We start from the raw sequence: 22,609 nt of genomic DNA on the forward strand, positions 1-22,609 counted from the left end.
ATGGACAAGGACATGGGGGGGGGGGGCAGAGTGTTAAATACACAACATGTAATTGATGGAATTGGAACCAGGTGTGATGGAAGACAAGACAAAACCAATGGAAAATGAAAAGTGTATCGGCGATGGCTTGAAGGTCGGTGACGTCGACCGCTGATCGCCAAACGCCGCCCGAACAAGGAGAGGAACCAATTTCGGCGGAAGTCGTACCACAATGTGAAATCAATCATCGCTGACGAGTTGGCAGTATTGGAAAAGCAATTACAAGGGCCTGCATACATATACGATATTCTCCTGATTGAGCCCAGGGTCCCTTTCCGTCCAATATTTCCTCCCAAGACCACAAGTCCTGGTTCTTTGGCCGCTGCTGCTGGTTCCTCTCACGCTGCTTGATCCATGGTGAGGTGGGTGGTTCTGTAACGGTTGTCCTCCTCCTCTTCGTCCGAAGAGGAGGAATAGGGATTGGACCAAAGCGCAGCGTATGTTGAATCCATAATAACGTTTATTAAAGAAAAAGACGAAGACACGAAAACACTTCAACAAACTACAAAATAACAAACGAAGTCAACAGACCTGAACAAAACGAACTTACATATACACGAAGAACGCATGAACAGGTACAGACGACACAAACGAACGAACAAACGAAACAGTTCCATGTGGTGCACATACACAGACACGGAAGACAACCACCCACAAACAAACAGTGTGAACAGCCTACCTTTATATGGTTCTCAATCAGAGGAAACGTCAAACACCTGTCTCTGATTGAGAACCATATAAGGCTAATTTCCAATGACCTAAACATAGAAACACAAAACATAGAATGCCCACCCCAACTCACACCCTGACCAACTAAACACATACAAAAATAACAGAAACCAGGTCAGGAACGTGACACATACACTAACCGGCCACTTTATTAGGTTGATCTACATGTTAACGCAAATAGCCTGCTCCTTCGAACAGTGAATCATGTGGCTGCCTGCAACTCAATATATAGAGTATATAGAGTAGAGAGCTTAAGTTGTTGTTCGACCAAACATTAGAACGGGCAAGATGCGTAATCTAAGCAACTTTGACCGTGGTCTGATTGTTGGTGCCACACATGGTGGTTCCAGCATCTCAGAAACAGCTGCCTTCCTGGGATTTTAACACACTACAGTCTCTAGAGTTTACAGAGAATGGTACGATAAACAAAACACATTCAGTGAGCAGCATGTCTGTGGGCAAAAACACCTTGTTAATGAGAGAGGTCAGAGGAGAATGTCCAGACTCATTCAAGCTAGCAGAAAGGCCACAAATGCTGAAATAACAGCTATTTAAAACAGTGGTGTACAGAATGGCATCTCTTAACGTACAACACCGTGAATAATTCAGGCTGTTGTGGAGGAAAAAGGGGGTCTTACCCAGTACTAGATAGGTGTACCTAATAAAGTGAGTGTACAGTAATGTCAAATCTGAAAACATGGTCTGGAAAAGTGCTACATGGGACCATAGAAACAATGTCTGATAAAGAATGATGATGAAATATTACATCCATAAATAATGTAGTCCAATAATGTAGTCCAAAAAGTTCATGTTCCACAGTAATTGGTGTCAATGGATCTCGTTATCCTGAAACTTTCATGATCTAAACATGGAATATAGTTTCCATAAAGCTATGCATTAAGAGTAATGCAACAGTGTGAATTGCATTTTGAAATGGTAATACTTTGATGTTAAGTTGTGTCATTTTGAACAGGTGATTTTAGTTCATTGAACAAATGATCTTAGCTTTATGTGTATTGTATCCAAGATATTGGAAAAAGTTTTGAAAAATGTGCATTTTTATCATCGGTTGTGAGTTTTGTGTCTAGAGTTTAGAAAAATGACATCAAGGTTCTGAAATTAGTGCCAAAGTCATTGTTAAAAAACTGTAATGAGACTCAAAGCAGAAAGGCTTGAGGTGATCCAGGGGTTCACCAAACATATTTACTTGGAATCTCCTGCACCAACCCCCTCAAACCACTCTAGACACACTCACTCACTCACGCACACACACACACACACACACACACACACACACACACACACACACACACACACACACACACACACACACACACACACACACACACACACACACACACACACACACACACACACACACACACACACACACACACACACACACACACACACACACACACACACACACACACACAGAGTTGGCCAGACAGTCCTACAGTCCTTCACCCTGGGCCAGTGCTGATTCCCTGATTCCTTTTCCTTGGAGCGGAGAGCTGAGCTCCAGTAAAGTACCTCTGGCAGTACGGCCTGTCCTCTCAGCGCTGCAGATGGCCCCCACTCAGCCCAGAGCACACGGGTGTGTGTGTGGGGGGAGGGGGAGTGTTTCTCTGGATTGGCTGCTTTTCCTCTCTCAGGCCTAGCAGGGCTGGCAGACTAGTGGCATAATATGATTTTAAATGGAAAGTAATCATGTGATGTTTCTTTAATCCAAGCAGACTTGTGTTGCACCAGTTGTTTGGAGGTCAAACCCACATTGAGCCTGTGTTAAATGTCTGACACAGCAGTCTGTGTTCCTGCATGATGAGAGAGAGAGAGAGAGACCTCACAGTGAATGGTGGCCATTCTGACTCTTCTGGTCAGCCAAAGAAAAATAAGGCCATCAGCATTGATTGGTGGGGACGTTAAGAGATGGATGTTGCTCCTAGCGTTTACAGAATTAACCCATGAGCGGTTCCTGAAGGAGACGGCGGTGGTATGTGGTGTGTTTGGAGGAGGGTGTAGTAATGAAATACTGCCCCGCACATAGCAGGGTTCACCCTCCGCCCAGGAAACTGTTGCTTTTGGAGGTCACAGCGCCTAGCAACAGTCTTGATCTGGGCCTCAGCAGAACCTGAGACAACACACACACACACACACACACACACACACACACACACACACACACACACACACACACACACACACACACACACACACACACACACAAACACACACACACACACACACACACACACACACACACACACACACACACACACACACACACACACACACTTACAGTATATACATGGAAGACATGCTGATGTGCTTTTCAACCTTACTGCCTTACATTGAGCTAAACACTCCCACAGGCAGAGCCAAATCAAAGGAGCAGAAGTTTGCTTAGGTCCTCTGTGAAGGTTCTTTGCTAAGTTCGAGGTACAGCAGTGGCCACTTTTTTCCCCATATTCAATAATTATTCTGCTTGTATTGCTAAGAGCCCTTCTCAAGGCTGATATCTAAACACAGGAAACTAGGGCAAAACCAACTACAGATACACAGGCATCGTATTAGTCGCGCATGGCAAAGGGTTTCCACTGAATCTGCCAATGTTTCTGACATGTCCATCATTCAGCAACGCCCTGTTGTGACTGCCAGTCAACACATTCCCCCAGCGTGTATACATGCAGACACGAACACACACACACACACACACACACACACACACACAGTCGCGCACACACTTACAGTACACTCACACACACATATGCATGCTCACACACACATGCACATGCACACACACAAACACACACACACACACACACACACACACACACACACACACACACACACACACACACACACACACACACACACACACACACACACACACACACACACACACACAGGTCGGTCCAGAGTTTTATTTTGGCAAAGTACCACACATTCTGTTTTCTGAGTACTGAGCACACAGTCGAAGAGCCAAAAATAGTTCAAGGACCCTGGCCATCTGCCCAGTCCCTTAACTCTCAATAAGTTACCCTCTCTCCTCTCTCCCAAACACTGAGCCTTTTACCCTCCCTCGATTCTCAACAAACCTCCGTTTTACTGCCTCCTACCTCTCCAATCTCCACCATGCACGGAAGAGTGGCAATGCACGCACACTAACTCCAAAAAACAATTTGAAACGCTGTTTTGGCTTTCGAGCAGTGAGCCTTGCCCGAGGACAGAATAGACGGAGTGTAACTGTATTGAACTGCGCAGTGTGCATTCCATCAAGCCTTATCTCTCCAGCCTTTTCCCTTTAATGTGAGAATACCAGGCAATATGAGGGCTTCTGGCCTCTGTCTCTCCTCACTGTTTGTTTGGCTTTTTCCTTGTTTTGTCTTCTACCTCTTCATCGCAAGCCCAGCATCTGTCCTATCCCGTTATCCCTCCTTTCCTATCTCCTATCTATTATCTCCCTGTTTTTTCTCCCTCGTTTTCTCTCAAGGCTGTGAAGTTCTTTCCTGCCTGTTGTTTGGTTTAAAGATTAAAGTCGATGATAAGGGAGCTTAAGCTTTTGTTTCTTGTCTTGTTTTCATTTTTTGGTCAGTTGAGGAATTAGTGCCTATGGAATATTCATCTATCTATGAGTAACGGGGGGTAATGGTGTAAAGTCCTGTTATGTAATTCTATTGAGGGCACGCACGTCTTCGGTGTCCTTGGTATAACCTTATACTTAATCCGAAATACTTACAGCACTGTATACACCTACTGTAACTCAGCTCAGAGAAAGATAACATGTTTTGTAAACTCAGATTAGCTTTTTTATTTTTCAGGAGAATATCGTTTAAAAGGAGATAAATCAATGTCTCCAGACTCCTAAAAGAGTTCAACAGAACCCAGGGAAAAGTATTAAACGTTCCCTACTCTGACTGAAGGGGCGGAGGGTGGGGCCAGAGATTTCTATTGTAAATTCTAAACTGTCCCTTGTTTTATTGTCCAGAGGATGAGGTAGCAAAACGCTTGGTTAGTTTGTGTATGCTCAGTCAATACGCACACAGCCAGTCAGTTCAGCTCCTGTCCTCCTGTGGACATACACCACAGTGGCCTGCTTAAACAGAAGAGGCTCTTTAAAGCAAAACATTCCTCACGCAGTAAACTCCCATCTCTCGACACAACGCTAGCAGTGTACCGGTAACACAGTATAACACAAAGTCTCTTCCAGTCCAGATTGAGGGGTGTACTGGTGTGACAGGCAGGTGTGCTCAGTGTAACAGGATGGTAGTGCTAGGGGTATTAATACTGTACTGGAGCCAGAGAGGGGTTGTGGGTTAACTTGGGCGAGGGGGTCAGAAGTTTAAACTGGGAATATTTCCCCTTCTGACACTGGTCCCTCTGCTCCGCCACAGGCTCCCTCTCTCTCTGGGAACAGATGGGCCCGTGGCGACGGTTCAAAACCCCATGATCCTCCACTGCTAGTTAACATGACCCCTCAGGCTGACCAGGGAGACCTGCTGTAAACACACACACGCACAAGCATGCATTACACATGCACATGCACACACACACAACATACACTGATTACACTCACAGTCCACATCGTCATTCCTTTAATTCTCTTTTTTCCCATTACATGGCCTTTCTGTCACATAGTATTGGGTGGCGCAGCGGTCTAAGGCACTACATCTCAGTGCTTGAGGCGTCACTACAGACACCTTGGTTCAAATCCAGGCTGTATCACAACCGGCCGTGATTGGGAGTCCCATAGGGCAGCACGCAATTTGCCCAGCATCTTCCGGGTTTGGCCGGTGTAGGCCGTCATTCTAAATAAGAATTTGTTCTTAACTGACTTGCCTAGTTAAATAAAGGTTACATATATATATATATATACAGCAGGATATTCCTCAGAGGGTTCTTCCGGTCAGGTACTGTAGTTAAAGGGCTCCACTATCCACTATCCAATACATATGGGGCAATAGCGCAACACACCTCTATTCACCAACTAACTGTAGCCTCAGCGTAAACCTCCACCATACCTAACAGCAGTAGGGTGAGGGGTGGAGAGACGAGATGGGGGGTTAAGTTCAATGCTTGACCCAGTGGGGACTCAGGAAATCCTGTAGGAGACTGGGTTGAGAGGTCAATAGGGTAAAGTAGATAGTCTAAACCCTATTTCAGAGGAATGAGATGACCCCTGACCTTTGAACACTGGGACTGAGTCTGTAAGATGATGGTTGTAGCCAACTCTTCAAAGACAGATCTCCTTCCAAAGGAACCCCCCTCCCTCCTTTCACAGCGTCGACCAGTCGTCGCTTCAGTTATTGGCCATGTATTGTTTGCTGTTGAAAATCGAGATGGATCCAACTTTATTCAACTTCTGCACCTTTAAGTAAATACCACAATTTTGCACCAATAAATAAGTAGGCCTACCCCTCTCCAATCCTAACCTATCAACCGCTCCAATCCCTGACAAGACCGTAGGGTCCACTAACACTGACTTTTAAAGCTTCACGGAAACGTTGATGTTAATAATCAGTCAAGTACACCCCCATAAGACGTGTGCAGTAATCCCACATGTAACTGGATGGTGCACAGAGAGACTGTGAACAACAGGGCCTGCTCTGCTCTGTCTCCCATCAGCCTGACATGTGTGACTTGGGTCTATTCTATAAAACGTCTCCCTTGGAAACACCAAACCACCAATGTCAACAAACGGGCTGGGGGCGGCCGTGGAGAGGAGAAGAGAGGAGCGGAGAGGTAGGAAGACAGGAAGTGGGTGGGATCAGCCAACAGAAATGCTTGGGGGAGATATTTGATTAATACCCAACCAGGAGAGAGAGAGAGTTAGTGAGTGGGCGGGAGAGGGAGTGGAACCAAGAGGAAGAGACATGCTTATGGCTTCAGAAGACAACCCCTACCCCGTCTGCCTCCCTGTGTGGACCTCCTCCCCAAAAATGACTACAAATACTAGAGCAATCTCTCCTACACACCTATGGTCTTTTTCCAGGGATAACAGAGTCTATCCCGATCTCATACATACCAACCAAGCAGGACCCCCACCCCATCATCACAGAGCCCCCCCCCCCCCCCCCCCCCCCCCCCCCCCGTATCAGGTTAGCCTGCCTGAGTGAGTGGGTGTGTGCATGCGTTAATGGAGCATCATATCTCAACTGAGGGAAACTGGGAGGCAGGAGAGAGGGGGGCCTGAAGGAGGAGAGCAGGGGGAGAGGAAGACAGAAGGGGGAAGGGGAGAGATGGGGGAAGCGAGAGAAAGAAAGAAGGGGGCTGGGTGAGAGTAAGACAGTTTGGAAAGAGACTGTAAATGAATGGGATCAATCGCTTTGTGTTGGCGCACAGTGATGCAAACAGAGAAAGAGGAATATTGAACATTTTGGGTGCTCCTTCCTTCAGCAAACAAAGAAAAACTAATCTGACACTTTGACTATGAATTCTCTTGATCTATGACGGTAATCATAATAACAGCCATTCCCTTCTGTGAAACTTCAACTCTCAGAAACCGTATGGAGGGAGAGGCCTTTCTTTTTTCCAGTTTTATTGCGTTGGCGTGGGCTGAGCGAGCTCTAAAAATAAAACATATGTTACTGCAGGTCTGTGGGAGCTGGGCCTCTGGGGTATTGTTTTGGGAGATGGGGGAGGATCTGGCCCAGAGAGAGAGAGAGAGAGAGAGAGAGAGGGAGAGAGAGAGAGAGAGAGAGAGAGAGAGAGAGAGAGAGAGAGAGAGAGAGAGAGAGAGAGAGAGAGAGAGAGAGAGAGAGAGAGAGAGAGAGAGAGAACTGAGAATGGATACAGATAGAGGGGAGGGCCGTTCACTCAAGACAAGGGAAGAATTACTGAGGAGAGCTGCTGGGGAAACTCTCCATTCTCAGAGAAAAACACATCCATACACTCGCATACATACTCACTATAAACAAAACAAAAACTTCACGCCCGCACCTCAGGCCACCTCCCACTCTCTCGCTCTGACTGTGTCATGGTACAGTAGTTGTAAAACAGTGAGCAGCTCCTCTCCTCTCCCCATCATAATGTTGGGGCTGGGGGTGGCCTGCGGGGCTGAGGGAGGGAGGCAGGCAGAGAGCTTATTGTACATGACACTGTGCATCGTGGAGCTGGCACTCGGCAGAACAGTGACATCCAAAAGCTTTTATTGAGCTGCTGTGCTGTTCATCCCTCACAGCACTATGGGGTACAGAAGAGGTGGGGGGTTCACAGAGCATGGGGGAGACAGTAGTGTGTGTGTGTGTGTGTGTGTGTGTGTGTGTGCGTGCGTGCGTGCGTGCGTGCGTGCGTGCGTATAGAAATGCTAAAGGGATTGAGCCAAGAGCGGCACGTCTGCAGCACACAGCGATCCCTAATGAATGTCCCTACAGTCAAGAATGAGTTAAGGCCGGCTGAGCATGAATGCACGGGGGAGTTTGCTCCAAGCAGAGCAGGGGAAATGAAGGGATATTAAGGGAGAAATGAGAGTGAGCGCCAAGGGGTCTAGAGAGATATCACGTGTCTGGATTTAGCACCAGTCACTCTGCCTTCTACCACGGCACCTTTACAGAGTGCTCAGCAAAGTGGAAGAGGGGAAGGTGGGGGGGATTGGGGAGTGTGTGTGTGCATGTGTGCGTATGTGTGTGTGTGTGCGTGTGTATGTGTGTGCGTGTGTGCGTATGTGTGTGTGTGCGTGTGCGTGTGTGTGTGTTTGGGGGCGTCAGAAGGACAGTATAAGAGTTAGAGTTTGGGTTGGACAGCAGTGGAGTGTTGTAGTGTAGAGAGAGTTTTATTGACACAAATACAGTGAAATGCCTTTCTTACAACCTCTTTCCCAACAACGCAGCAATCAATATCAATATATCAATATAGCACTATCGATTGAAGTAAAGTAGGACAAAAATACATGACAAATAGAAATAAGAAGAACACGAACAAGTAAGTAAGCTATATACAGAATCAGTTCCACGGTCAGTAGCTATAGACAGAGTCAGTTCCAGGGGCAGTAGCTATAGACAGAGTCAATTCCAGGGTCAGTAGCTATAGACAGAGTCAATTCCAGGGTCAGTAGCTATAGACAGAGTCAGTTCCAGGGTCAGTAGCTATATACAGAGTCAGTTCCAGGGTCAGTAGCTATAGACAGAGTCAGTTCCAGGGTCAGTAGCTATAGACGAAGTCAGTTCCAGGGTCAGTAGCTATATACAGAGTCAGTTCCAGGGTCAGTAGCTATAGACAGAGTCAGTTCCAGGGGCAGTAGCTATATACAGGGTCAGTTCCAGGGTCAGTAGCTATAGACAGGGTCAGTTCCAGGGTCTGTAGCTATAGACAGGGTCAGTTCCAGGGTCTGTAGCTATATACAGGGTCAGTTCCAGGGTCAGTAGTTATATACAGGGTCAGTTCCAGGGTCAGTAGCTATAGACAGAGTCAGTTCCAGGGTCAGTAGCTATAGACAGGGTCAGTTCCAGGGTCAGTAACTATATACAGGGTCAGTAGCTATATACAGGGTCAGTTCCAGGGTCAGTAGCTATATACAGGGTCAGTTCCAGGGTCAGTAGCTATATACAGGGTCAGTTCCAGGGTCAGTAGCTATATACAGGGTCAGTCCCAGGGTCAGTAGCTATATACAGGGTCAGTCCCAGGGTCAGTAGCTATATACATGGTCAGTTCCAGGGTCAGTAGTTATATACAGGGTCAGTTCCAGGGTCAGTAGCTATTTACAGGGTCAGTTCCAGGATCAGTAGCTATATACAGGGTCAGTTTCAGGGTCAGTAGCTATATACAGGGTCAGTTCCAGGGTCAGTATTTAAAAACAGGGTCAGTGCCAATACCATATTTACAGTGTGCATGGAGGTAGATATTTATAGGGGTAAGGTGACTAGGCATCAGGACATATGATGAACAGAGTAGCAGCAGCATATTTAATGATTGTATGTGAGTGTGTGTAGAGTTAGTATGAATGTGTGTGTGTGTTTGTGTGTCTCAGTGTGAGTGGGTGTGGGTGTGTAAAGTCCTGTGAGTGTGCATAGAGTCTGTGCAAAAATAAAAATAAAAGAGTCAATGCAGAAAGTCTGTGTAGCCATTTTGTTAGCTATTTTGCAGTCTTATAGCTTGGGGATAGAAGCTGTTCAAGAGCCTGTTGGTGTTAGAATTGTTTCTCGGGAACCGCTTGCTGTGCGGAAGCAGAGAGAACAGTCTATGGCTTGCGTGGCTGGGGTCTTTAACAATTTTCCTTTCATTCACACCGCCTGATATAGAGGTCCTGAATGGCAGGGAGTGATGTACCCGGCTCTCCATACCACCCTCTGTAGCACCATGCGATCGAGGACGGTGCAGTTGCCATACCAAGCAATTATGCAGCCAGTCAAGATGCTCTTTTTGAGGATTTGAGGTCCCATGCCAAATATTTTCAACCTCCTGAGGGGGAAGAGGCAATGTCGCGCCTTCTTCACGACCGTGTGCGTGTGGACCCTTTTAAGAGGTTGTAGGCCTATGTAAGTCAGGGGAATGTGGATAGAAGTTTGGAGGTGTTGGTTGTTTTCTAGTTCTCCTGAATTGCTCTCAAAGCAAATTTCATACACTAGTCTAGTATATTAGTCTAGTGTCGCAGCTATATTATATGGTAATTACTGATCAATATTCACTCTGGAACAAAACAACAAGTATCATTTGCCAAATTTATATTGGCTAAAAACACATCTAGATATAATCGGATCAAATCTGGTAGTCATGATTAAGAAGTTCCAACCACCAAGTAATACACTCATGAGTTCAATCTGATATCACAAGTAGAGAAAAATGCTTCCTTGTAGTACAAACCCAAACAAAGTCACAGACAGGCTTATCTCTTCTAACAAAATTTGGGAAGGAGAGCTCTCTCTATTAGTGATCAGTGATCACCACAACTGCCCGTGAAGTCATTGAAGGGAGTTTACTGGAATAGAGAATAAAGGGACAGAGTCCATCTGCTTCCTATTGAGGCATTTCTTGTGTTTCCGAGGGCAAATACCTGTATTAACATCACCATTAGGCATGCACACACACTCACACACTAGCATGCACAACACACATGCTAAATCAACCAGAAAAAAAACAGCATGAAAATACACAATTACAAAGGTACTGGCTTAGGCCTACCAACACAGTATTTACAGTAGCCTTCACACAAACATGAAGTAGACGTGGTAAGAAAACTTTTTTTCTCAAGAATGATGGGCAAGGATGCTAAAGTCGTAGGTCATCAAAGAGGCATGTGACGCAATAGTCTGTTGGAAGAGGGGGCGTGTAAGATAGGCGTGCCCTTTCTGGGCCTGTTATAGTCCAGCCAGTTACATTTCGTATTCGACATGAGGGGACGGCTCGAACCGCCCATTCAAGGCTGGCTGATCTCTGGCACGCTTTTGTTCAAACTCAAGTCAAGTAAGTCATAATCGCCTGCCTACCCTTTAGTTAAGCTACTACACTGTAGTATGTGAATAGCAGCAGGCAACACGAATTTCGCTCCTCATATTGATTTCTTTAGACGGCGTTTATTTACAATATTCATGGTTTTGACAGCCAGTAGTGGTATTTAGGCTTGAAAGTAGATACATTGGTATTTTAGTTAGCTTGTGATAACTTGCGCAACGACTTCAGATACGAGCAAAGTCTCGGAACAAGGCAACAACTAGACTTTTGGAAGGACATATTTGACACAACTTTCAGACTAATTTTCACCAGGTTGAACTCTTCGATAGTTTCTATGTTTCTTCTATAGGCTAGTGTTGGACAGATTTCTTGGCGTATGTGTCTGTTTGTCATATTCCCCCTGGAAGTCTATGGAGAGAAGCTGTTCAACTTGGATGTTATCCTCACGCGACTCTGGATTTAGTTACGTACTGTGAGACGTACACGCGTACCCCCAGAGGCCAGACGTTGAATGTTGACTTTACGACAAGAATCGTCGAAAACACCTGACTTTACCCGATTTGAATGCCTGTGCAAGGATTTTGTTGGTTTCTGTGCTGCAGGCAGGGTTTCAATTTGCTCGGAAGGGACTATGGGGAGAAAGAGGAGGAAGAATCTTTTGAGTTGCGCAACAAGGAGGATCTGACTTGCAACGGACGTGTAAGTAACCTTATCTGCATGCATTATTAGTATTACCATGTTAATGTGATTTGTCTGCCCCCTCCTCCCCTATGATGCAGTTATACGGCGTTGTTAAGACTTGTCATACGCATCTATGCACAGCCTATGTATTATTCTCATCTTCGTGACTACAAATAACAGCCAATATGTCAGTCAGGTGGGATTTTGCTACATAGGGAGACACCATAAAGGCTGACGCTACATGTTTATAAAAAGTAATCAAGCATTTAACCTGTATGGAACACGTTTGAGAGTACACAAAGTAGAAATTGTATTTGAATCTGATTGCTTACTATGACACATGTACATGTTATAACATAGTTAACTTTTTACTTTTTTTAAATTTCACCTTTATATAACCAGGTAGGCCAGTTGAGAACAAGTTCTCATGTACAACTGCGACCTGGCCAAGATAAAGCAAAGCAGTGCGACAAAAAACAACAACACAGAGTTACACATGGGATAAACAAAGTACAGTCAATAACAATAGAATAATCTATATACAGTGTGTGCAAATGGAGTAAGGAGGTAAGGCAATAAATAGACCATAGTAGCGAAGTAAGTACAATTTAGCAAATTAACACTGGAGTGATAGATGTGCAGATGATGATGTGCAAGTAGAAATACTGGTGTGCAAAAGAGCAAAAAAAGTTTAGAAAAACAATATGCGGATGAGGTAGTTGGTTGGGCTATTTACAGATGGGCTGTGTACAGCTGCAGCGATCGGTGAGATGCTCAGATAGCTGATGCTTAAAGTTAGTGAGGGAGATACAAGTCTCCAACTTCAGCGATTTTTGCAATTCGTTCCAGTTATTGGCAGCAGAGAACTGGAAGAAAAGGCGGCCAAAGGTGGTGTTGGCTTTGGGGATAGCCAGTGAGATATACCTGCTGGAGCGCGTGCTACGGGTGGGTGTTGTTATGGTGACCAGTGAGTCACATATGTTATAACTAAGCATAACCTACATAGCCAGCATAAATCACAGTGCAGTTTGCTGTGAAGGGCAACACACAAGTGGCAGCTATAAGTTGATGAATCCATTTCATTCCTCACCACAGAGAGGTATGGCTGGCTACACGACTCCTTGTCACCCTAGTTACCCACCTTCCTGATTTTGCCCTGAACACCACCTCATGAATACACTCACTGCTGGCTATGGGTTCAGCAGCAGGAAAATGAAGCGGAGTTGGCCGTGGCAAGGTATATCCATGCAAAAAAAGAACCATATTCCACTTTAGAATCATATCCAAGATTGATACACATGGTAACATGCAGACATAGGCAGGAATGAGCAGGCCTATGTGCACAAAGGTAGGCCGAGACTAGAGGTTGTGTTAGTTCAGCTTTGTCACAGAGCCCATATTTACAGTTTTGAAGTGGTACCACTACCATCATGCTGACCTGACTGATTCATTTCCCAGGATGTCAGGTCATTCATGTGACCTGCTCCCTCCATCACAATAAAATACAGTTCCACTGTCATGGATACAGGGCATGCAGACAGACAGAATGCATGTTGATCCCTGTGTTTGGCCTGTTCTTTGAAGCCTGGGCAACATTGAGTAATCTCACACAGTGTGATGCAACCAAAAAGCCCAGTGTTGAATGGAATCGATCCTGTGGCCTCCGTCCACTGTATGGCAAACAAGACTGTGGCCTTGTCTTCTCCGTAATGTCAGTCGTCTAATCGGGCACAGAGAGTTCAGCGTTGTCCGCCCACTTGTGAGGGGTCATTGTTACCCTGTATTGAGCTAACCTCTTCACGTCAATCTAGTACACAACGTACTGTACCCTCCTCACATGTCCATTAAAAAGGAGCTTTACCTAGAATTCATCGTTAAAGTCAATATTACTGACCGCAGCTTAGCAAGCCCTCTAGTTGTAGGCCTAATTCAATATTTCTTCATGTTACACTTTCAGTCATATTTTATTTATTGGGAAGCATGTCTTCTTCCACAACAAGAACATGAAACACCCATCCAGCAGAATAGTCCACTCTCCCCTCCTGTTCACCTCTGAAGATGTTATGAGTGATAGTCTATATCCATTCCTGTCATCCGTTCTGTCTGCCAGCTGTTCCACACGTATGTTTTAGAAACTGGAGGGAGATACGTTTTTAATGAAAATGGTCTTGAGTTGCGATGGATAGGCAGGTCTCTTCCCAGCAGTCCAACTGCACTAACAGTCTGGTCTGGTCCGGAGATAAGAGGAACATCTGGCGCTCAGGGGGATCCAGAGAGGTGTCAGTACTGGAGAGTTATTCTTGGCAAACATCCCATGTCTTGATCATTATGCACCATCTGTCTGGCAGTGACAGCTAAAAAAAAAAAACTCAATCCATGGTCCATTTCCTCAATCAATGCAGGGTTATTGTAGTATGTCTCAGTTAAGGCCGCTTGATGGGTTTAAAGTAAGACCCACTCCAGCCCAGTGGAGGCTGCTGAGGGGAGGACGGCTCACAATAATGGCTGGAAAGGAGCTAATGGAATGGCATTAATCACATGGAACCCATGTTTGATGTGTTTGATACCATTCCACTTATTCCGCTCCAGCCATTACCACAAGCCTGTCCTCCCCAATTAAGGTGCCACCAACCTCCTGTGCTCAACCTCCCACCATATAGCATAACCCCTCCGTCTAACCTAGCCATGCATATCCAGGCCAAAAAATGTCACCACCCCTTTTATCCCCTCAATCATGTCTTCTCTCTGTCATTACCTCTTTTGTGACTTACAGTGGGGTAAATCCATTTGAGTTCACTCACTTTTTGACAGCACCCCTTTTGATTTGAACTAAATCTTCCATACACATTTGCCCGTTGTAGAAGTGCTCAGAAAGTGACCTTTTGGACCTGAATATCAAAACCTTCAAGAGATAAAGGGGCATAACGTTGACCTATTTTTCCATACCCCACCATACAATGAGACATCCATATCTTCATCACTGTAAAAGATCAACTGTTGAGATTGATATCATTTAAAAGCTTACAAACAGGGTTGTCAAACTGTTTTATAATTTCTTTTTTCATTTATTACATATTTGCATATGTTGTAGCTTAGACCCTTATTTTTACATAATCTGAGGTTTTTGTGTTGTGCCCGCCATCGGTTGAGACACAACATGCTCTTGAATACAGGGTAGGAGTCATGTTTTGGCTGATAAATGTACTAAAATGAGAATCAAATAGACATTTAGACTTTCAAATAATACCACAAAGATGGTTGGAGGTCCACATATCAGAGAATGTTGACTTGAATGGGATATGTTGTTTTACGTTTTAGGCTACTATCAGTCCTCCATAGGAAATCTATTGAAATCATTGAAGGATAGATAATATTATAGACATGACCAGTTGACATTCGACGGTGGGTGGACCGGCGGCCATCTTTGTGGTAGTAATTAGAACTTAAAATTGCAATTGAATTGACATTTGAATGGTGTACCAGCTACAGCTAGTCTGAAGGGATAGGTCCATTCTCAGATTTGTTTTCTATGATTGAAATGACACCCACCCTGTATTCAACAGCACGTTGTGTCTCAACCGATGGCGGCACGACACAAAAACCTCAGAGGATCTAAAGTAGGGTCTAAGCTACAACGTATGAACAAAATCGGAGTTTACACGTTTTTAGATCATTGACGATAAAGATTTTTTTTTAAAGATTTTTGTTTTTACATTCAAAACATTTTTGTGCAAGAAATTATTAAATAGTTTGACAACCCTGTTTGTAAGCTTTTGAAATGAGTTCATATGGATTTACCCAATAGTGTGCTGCACACTTCCTTCCCCAAAAGAGAACAAAGAGAGTAACCTCTAAAGAACATCCCTGTTCAAATCAATAATGATCTAATTTCACATTCATTGTGTGGCCGTCCATGTTGGATAATCTGGACTACAGTGAGCATAGGCTATGTGAATGAGTGGTGATGGGGGTTTGGCCTATTGTTCACACCACTGGCTTTGGTTTGCTCCAGTGACTTAGGTTATTGTGTGTTCATACCCTTTTCTACAACAGTAGGCCTAACCTCCCGCTTGAGATTGTATCAGCTCCTTAACTACAACCGGACACAACTTAGAAAATATTGATTATTGATTTCCTGTCTACTGCTAATCCTGTTTCCTCCCGGCCTGACCCTTCTCACTGATGTGTGCTGGATATAGATACGACCAGTCAATACTACCTGCTGAGCCAACCAATTAGACCTCAGCTGACCCAGACTAAGAATGCACCATTACAGCACAGACTCCGAAGGCCGTCCATCCCAAGGAAAATCAAAGGATTTGTGAACTGTAATATTTAGCTTTCCATGGTGTCAATGGTGGTTTTGGGGGTGGGGTCAGAAGGTGGGTGTCGTAGATGAGTCCTGGTCCTGGGAAAGCCCTACAGGGAAGTTCCACTGTTTACACAGTGGCCTCAGTTACGTCCAGCGTTTGACAAGCCGCACTTTGAGGCAGTAGGTCAGACCTCCCAGCCCTCCCTGTGTGTGTGTATTGGAACATTTTCTCTCCAAAAGCTTGTTAGCTAAATGGTCCCTGCTGCTGCCAGGGATGACCACAGCTACCCACAGGCCTGGTGGAGGAGTGACGAGTCTCCCCTCTGCTCCAGATACAACCATCCAACATCTTCACCACCACCACCATCTACTACGTCGACGTTTTCCTCTGCGGTGCCAAGAAGGGTTGTGAAGCATAACAGCCATAATACTGAAACTATGGAGTGACCCTCTGTGCCCGGCCTGTGCTCCAGCTGAGGTTGGAGGCATGACTCAGTTGTGACGCTTGTGCAGGCTTGGCTGGCAGAGCGGTCCCTGCCTAGGCCAGTTCAGAACCTTTCCCCTGCATGTTTACAATCCGGATTCTAAGAAATTGCTCCCCCAACAGCTGCCCAAACAGTCAGGCAGGCTGAGATGAATGCCTCCAGTGTTGAGATAGCCAGGGCACTAATTTTAGGAGAGGACATCCGTCATTCTCTCTCCCTTCCATGTTTCCACTTAAATCTCAGCATTCTGCTAGATGCAATATGAAGTTAGGCCTAGCTATGTTTGCCACCGGGCAATGTGCCCGTCTACGACAGATGCCAGCATTACCGGGAAGAATCAGGTCCAGTCCTGGCTTGCCCGAAAGTGGGTCCTGTTAACCGGCTAACGGCGATGCCTCTGCCCTCCCCTCCTCCCTCTTTATTAGAAAAGAGTCTTCAGAGGTGTTACGGTACACTGGTTTATATTTGGTTTCCGTTGCGTCGCGGCCTCACCACCTTCAGGCCACACATCTGGTCCTCAGGCTGGCGTTGGCAGAGCCCGAGCATTTCATCCTGGTTACTCAGCCTCCCAGGAGAGCTGCAGGGCCAGGCAGGGGGAGGAGGGTGTGGTGGTGGTGGAGGGGGGCCAGAGGAGAGCGGAAGTGAGCCACGGAACGAATACATCACGGCATCCCTCCCTCCCTCCTTCCCGGGCCCCGGCTCCAGTCCGGGATGATTCATCCCCTGCCTGCCCTCTCTTCCACTCTGTCTACTCTCTCCATTCGAGATCGGCTCCTCCAGACTTCTGAATAGCACGCCGGTCCCTCCTTCTCTTCTCCTTCTATCATCTTTGGGACTATGCATTTAAAGAGGTAGCTTAGACCTCCAAACCGGGGGGCGAGGGATCGCAGGGGCTTTCAACATACTCTTGAAGTTGTAATAGTGGAATGCACAAGGTGCAATTTTGAAATAGGGTAGTGCATCATCAGTTTTCCTCTTGTCATGTCAGTCATTGAATACATTAGAGAGATATTTATCACTTGTCCAGATCAACTAGCCCATAGATTTTGTTGTAAGGTTTGAGTCATTCAAATGTCACATGAATACACGTTAGACAAGGCAAAATGTACAGAATTGCAAGACAATTTGCTTTAAAACTTTTCTCTGCACCCCATGACAAAATATGTAGAATTGCAGGAAATAAGTGTGAGTGAAAAAGTTTGGGAATCTCTGGCCTAGATAAACAGACAGGGGAGCTAATGTTCAGTGACAGTGTTCTTTTCTTAGAGAGTACCGACTCACAATAAGACTGGGGAGGATTTATTTCTTGGATTTATAAGCCGACTTCCCGTATGGTAATTGGCGATCAGTTCCGTCACCAGTTTTCTCTCAGCCAGACATGGCAGACAGTAGACAGTCAGTGTGAGCAGAATGTCTAGAGAACGGGGACTTGGCCAGACGGTTGAGGGTCGCCGAGGGCCAAGCAGAGCCAGGAGCAGAGGAGGGCCACAGCCCGCTCGAGCCTCATTCACAAATTGCTTTACGACACCATTCAGTCATTCCTATCGAGCTCGTCTGACGTTTGCAGTACCTCTCCCTGGGTTAAACTTGAACTCAATCACATTACTCACACCTTCTTCTTATCCTTTCATTTGACCTCCGGCCCTCCGCCCGGCGTCTACCCTCATACAGAGTGCGTGCTGTACATTAGTAGTTGGATTTTTCTTTTCCCATTTAAAAAAAAAAAAACTTTCTGAAGCACTTTGCAGAGGCAGAGTCCTAAACTTAGCAGACCCAGCAGTAAAATGTGGTGTTTGAACAACGAGGGGCCCAGAGCTGACCTGGATAGTGTTTCAGGTAGGCCAGAACCCCGGGCCGGGCCGCTGCAGGGCCTCCCTCAAGGCTGTGACTCCTCAGAGACAACATCACAGGCCACAGAAACACAGAGCGCACAACGGACACGGGCCGACTGGATCACAGGCTAGCTCTGATGAGGTTTTCCAAGGCCCGGCTAGGAATCCTAAGGGCCCAGGAAATCTCCTTTCCAGCCCCTGGCTGCAGGGCGTCCAGAATAAAAAGTTCACTGTTCCAACTTGACTGCTAGCAGGGGCTCCATGTATTCAGTTGACACATCTCTCAGTGTGCAGCAGAGAGAGGGGTGGGGATAGATGGCTGTTTAAGAGGAAAAGTACTGTACACTGAAATGATGTTGGCCCCTCATTGTGATTTTCCAGGAAATGAAAAAAAAACCTCTGCTTAATCATCAGTGCAGTTAAAGTAGAAACAGGAGTCTGTCTCTACACCCTCATTTATGGGCCCAGTCTGTTTGTCTCCCTGGTGTGGCCTCTCACTCTCTGTCTGTCTGTCTCTCTGTCTCTCTCTGAAAGAGGAGTGCCAGCAGCATGTGAGGGTAGGCTGTACTGTGTTACAGCCTTGGTTGGTCTAGTGACCTAAAGGTTCAAGTGCTCTGGCTAGAAGTGTTTGCTGAGAAAAAAAGTGATTTATTTCTGTTGGTTTATTTTGACACTGTACCAACATTAGTCTTAATGGAACTTGAATATATCATTTTGTCATTTGTGTGTTTATATAACAGTAATAAACAAATAAAGACACATACAGCTATGTGAGATAGGAGTGCGACCGACCACAAATATTTTATGTTAGTTGCTTTTTCACAGAAACGATTGGATGTGAATAAAAGGGTGTGGGGTGTGTGTTGAGCTAAAGCACAAAATAATCTTCTGTTCCTGGCGCTTATGTTAAATGAGCCTGTTTTTAATGCCATATTTCTCCCAACCATCTCACCCTTGCATGTGAAAGCCAACCATTACAAGAACAGAGCAGCTATGTGCCTGGTGTGGCTGCCAGGAAAGACAGGCAGAATGCTGTACTGTAGGGCAAAGCTTCAGGGGTGAAATCACCCCATCTAGACTGCCTGGGAACCCACCTGGGAACCTACCGTGCTAACTGTCATAGCACATTAACTAGCCTACATCAAATCTCCGTAGGGTTATTTATCTACCTTGAACTGATGGGCCCATAGCTCTCTCAGATCACCCCTCATTACACATGTATGTTGTAATGAGAATGCAGACTCTTCCCAGCTAGCACATAACGTTATGAGAACCATACGTTTCTTTGATCTTGGTGAGAGGGTGTTGGTCCTATGGTTATTTTACATACTACCTTCCCAAAACCTTCTGGGAATGGTGCAGGATAGTTGTTTGGCTTTGGAACATTCAAAGCTCATTTACACTACTTGAACAGAACGTTTCCTAAAAGTTCAAACATGGTTACATTTAATAAAAATGTTGGTAATATTCTAGGAACGTTCTCCAACTGGTTTAACAATTGGGAATATTCTCAGATAGTTCAGAGAACATTAAGAAACAACGTTCTTCTGTGAGAATTTCAGTACTTCAGCATAACGTTTCCTACAGGTTTCCTCGTGATTCTATTTAAAGTCATGTGCTTACATTGTTCTGAGTATGTTAAGAAACAACATTCTTCTTTGGGATTTTCAGTAGTTTCAGCGTAACGTTTCCTACATGAGGAATCATGGTTCTATTTAAAGTCATGTTCTCAAATAGATCAGAGAACATACAAATAAGATCCATAAAAACCACAAACCACTTTAATAACGTTCAGAGAACTTTCTAAGAATGTTATTTAACAAAAAATTATGTTCTGGAGCATCAACAAAACTATCTCTATCCTCTGTCTTGTTAAGCGTGTTCAGCTGTGTTGGTTGCGCCTACTAATTGGCCACACCTGATCTTAATCAGTGCTTGTTTCCTTTGAAATGGAGTCTGTTTGAATCGACTCAAATGAACAGCTTTGTATGAGTTAAAAAACATGGCATGTTAGCTCCATCCTGGTGGCCCAGTGGACTAATCCCATGGATACAGAACAGAAGGTCATAGATTAAAATCTCACTGATGTGCCACAATAAAAGAATACGTGTGTTTACATGATTAATGCCTAAGCAAATTATTTGCGATTTGTGCTTGGAGTTCAAAACAGTTCAACTAAGCTAACAGTGTTATTAAAAGTCTTGTTGAAACATGTTCACAGAACCTTATTTTTATTGCCTTCAAATAACCTATAATTTCCATTCTCAGAACATAAATAAACCTCTCAGGAAACGTTCAGGGAACCATAGTAAAACGTTCTCAGAACCTCCCTTCAACCTAAATATGAATGTTCCCAGAACAGGCGAAATGTTCACTTCCATTCTCAGAACGTTTTACCGGTCAGGAAACATATGGCTTCATTCCCAGAACCAATGGGAAACCAAAAACGTGCGTGTCCACAACATTCAAGGAACCAAATGTGCTAGCTGGGTTAAGTGTTTTTTTTTTGTTGCTTTTTTCACAGGGTCCACTTGAGGTGACTCTCTCTCAGCCGACTCGCACAGCCAATGGGACAAACGGGTAAGTTGTTTGTGTGTGTGTTTGTGAATGCGTGTGTGTGTGAGTGAACACACGTTGCGCTGCTTTAAGGAAGTCAGTGTTCCAGTTTTTCAGAACGTTTACATCAGTTCCTCTATAGCTCTTGATGTCCATGTATGATTCTGTGTAGGTGATGTGTCACCAAGCACGGACATCATTAGTACCCAATCTTTTTATCTTTTACTTCCCTCTACAGAGCTTGGTTCATGGGGTTTCTCACCACAAGACTCATAGTATGCCTGACCACACATGCACACACACACACATGCAGAAGTACACGTAGGATCTTAATTTGAGCCAATTTGCTACAACATAAAAATTATCCTGCAGTGACAAGAAATTTGAATTATTATGTGCATTATAATTAATGGTCATTTTAGTAGGGGTTGATACATTTTTTTGTAAGGGAAAATCAAGTGGAAATTACAAACTTCAGAAGCCTTTTAAACCTCAAATACACTACAAGTTCTCCTACAACAGGGTGATCAAATTAAGATTCTATATCTGTAGGACGCGCCAATATCACTACCAGATTCGCAGGCCATCTGTCAGCATGAGACAGAGGGACTCTCACACCGGGGTGCAAGATAACACACACACACATTTTATTATTCTTTTTATTTATTTAACAAGGCATGTCAGTTAAGAACAAATTATTATTTACAATGACGGCCTACTCCAGCCATATCCTAACTCGGATAACGCTGGGCCAATTGTGCACCGCTCTATGGGACTCCCAATCACAGCCGGTTATGATACAGCCTGGAATCAAACCAGGGTTTGTAGTGATGCCTCTAGCACTGTGATGCAGTGCCTTAGACCGCTGCGCCACTCGGGAGCCAAGACATGACGTGAGTGTGGGATGGTGGTGGTTGAGTGGGAGATGAGTGATCTCAGGCCTGCATCACACTATCAGTCAGGCATCATATCCTTATCTACCCCCTCCCCTCTCCCACCTCACTCCCAGACAATCTCAGTCTCAGTCCTCTCAGAGCACAGACAGCGTGGTGAAAAGTCCTAGAATTATATAACGTAGCTGATGAACAGTATACATGCCTGATAATGTCACAACTCACTACAAGAGGACAACTCAAACAGGACAGGGAGGAGGGCTGAGGGTGGGGGTGTTGAGGGAGCGGTGAGCTGAGGCTCTCTGAAGCCTCAAGTCAGACGGGACATGCAGCCTCCTGAGGGAGCGAGGGAGGGAGGGAGGGAAGACAGGGTGAGCGAGGTGACTCAATCTCACTTCAGGAACACACCCTGGAGAGGCGAGGCTGGCACAAGCACATCAGCATGTCTTCCATGTATATACTGTAAGTGTGTGTGTGTGTGTGTGTGTGTGTGTGTGTGTGTGTGTGTGTGTGTGTGTGTGTGTGTGTGTGTGTGTGTGTGTGTGTGTGTGTGTGTGTGTGTGTGTGCGTGCTGCCACTTCCACAGAGCAGAGAAGAGCGACAGGCCTCAGAGCTGTCACACAGGTGATTTACTGCTGGCGCTAGAGGGAGTGTGTCAAATAACTGACTGACTATAATCATCACACTAAGAATTAG

General features: G+C 45.2%; 1 protein-coding gene across 2 annotated transcripts in view; it reads left to right on the forward strand.

The window, feature by feature from the left end:
* Positions 1–11,153: 11,153 nt before the first annotated feature.
* The window catches only part of LOC129829873 (unconventional myosin-X-like), a 48,836-nt gene continuing 37,380 nt past the window's right edge, over positions 11,154–22,609 (forward strand). The window contains exons 1-2 of one of the 2 annotated variants that reach the window (XM_055891873.1): positions 11,154–11,853; positions 20,989–21,044. In XM_055891873.1, the coding sequence (XP_055747848.1) occupies positions 11,719–11,853; positions 20,989–21,044 (191 nt within the window). In that variant the 5' untranslated portion in view covers positions 11,154–11,718. The remainder of the gene's footprint in view (positions 11,854–20,988; positions 21,045–22,609) is intronic. The other variant, XM_055891864.1, reaches the window with a different exon arrangement.

The sequence above is a fragment of the Salvelinus fontinalis genome, chromosome 2 (assembly GCF_029448725.1).
Source record: "Salvelinus fontinalis isolate EN_2023a chromosome 2, ASM2944872v1, whole genome shotgun sequence".
Taxonomy (NCBI): Eukaryota; Metazoa; Chordata; class Actinopteri; order Salmoniformes; family Salmonidae; genus Salvelinus; species Salvelinus fontinalis.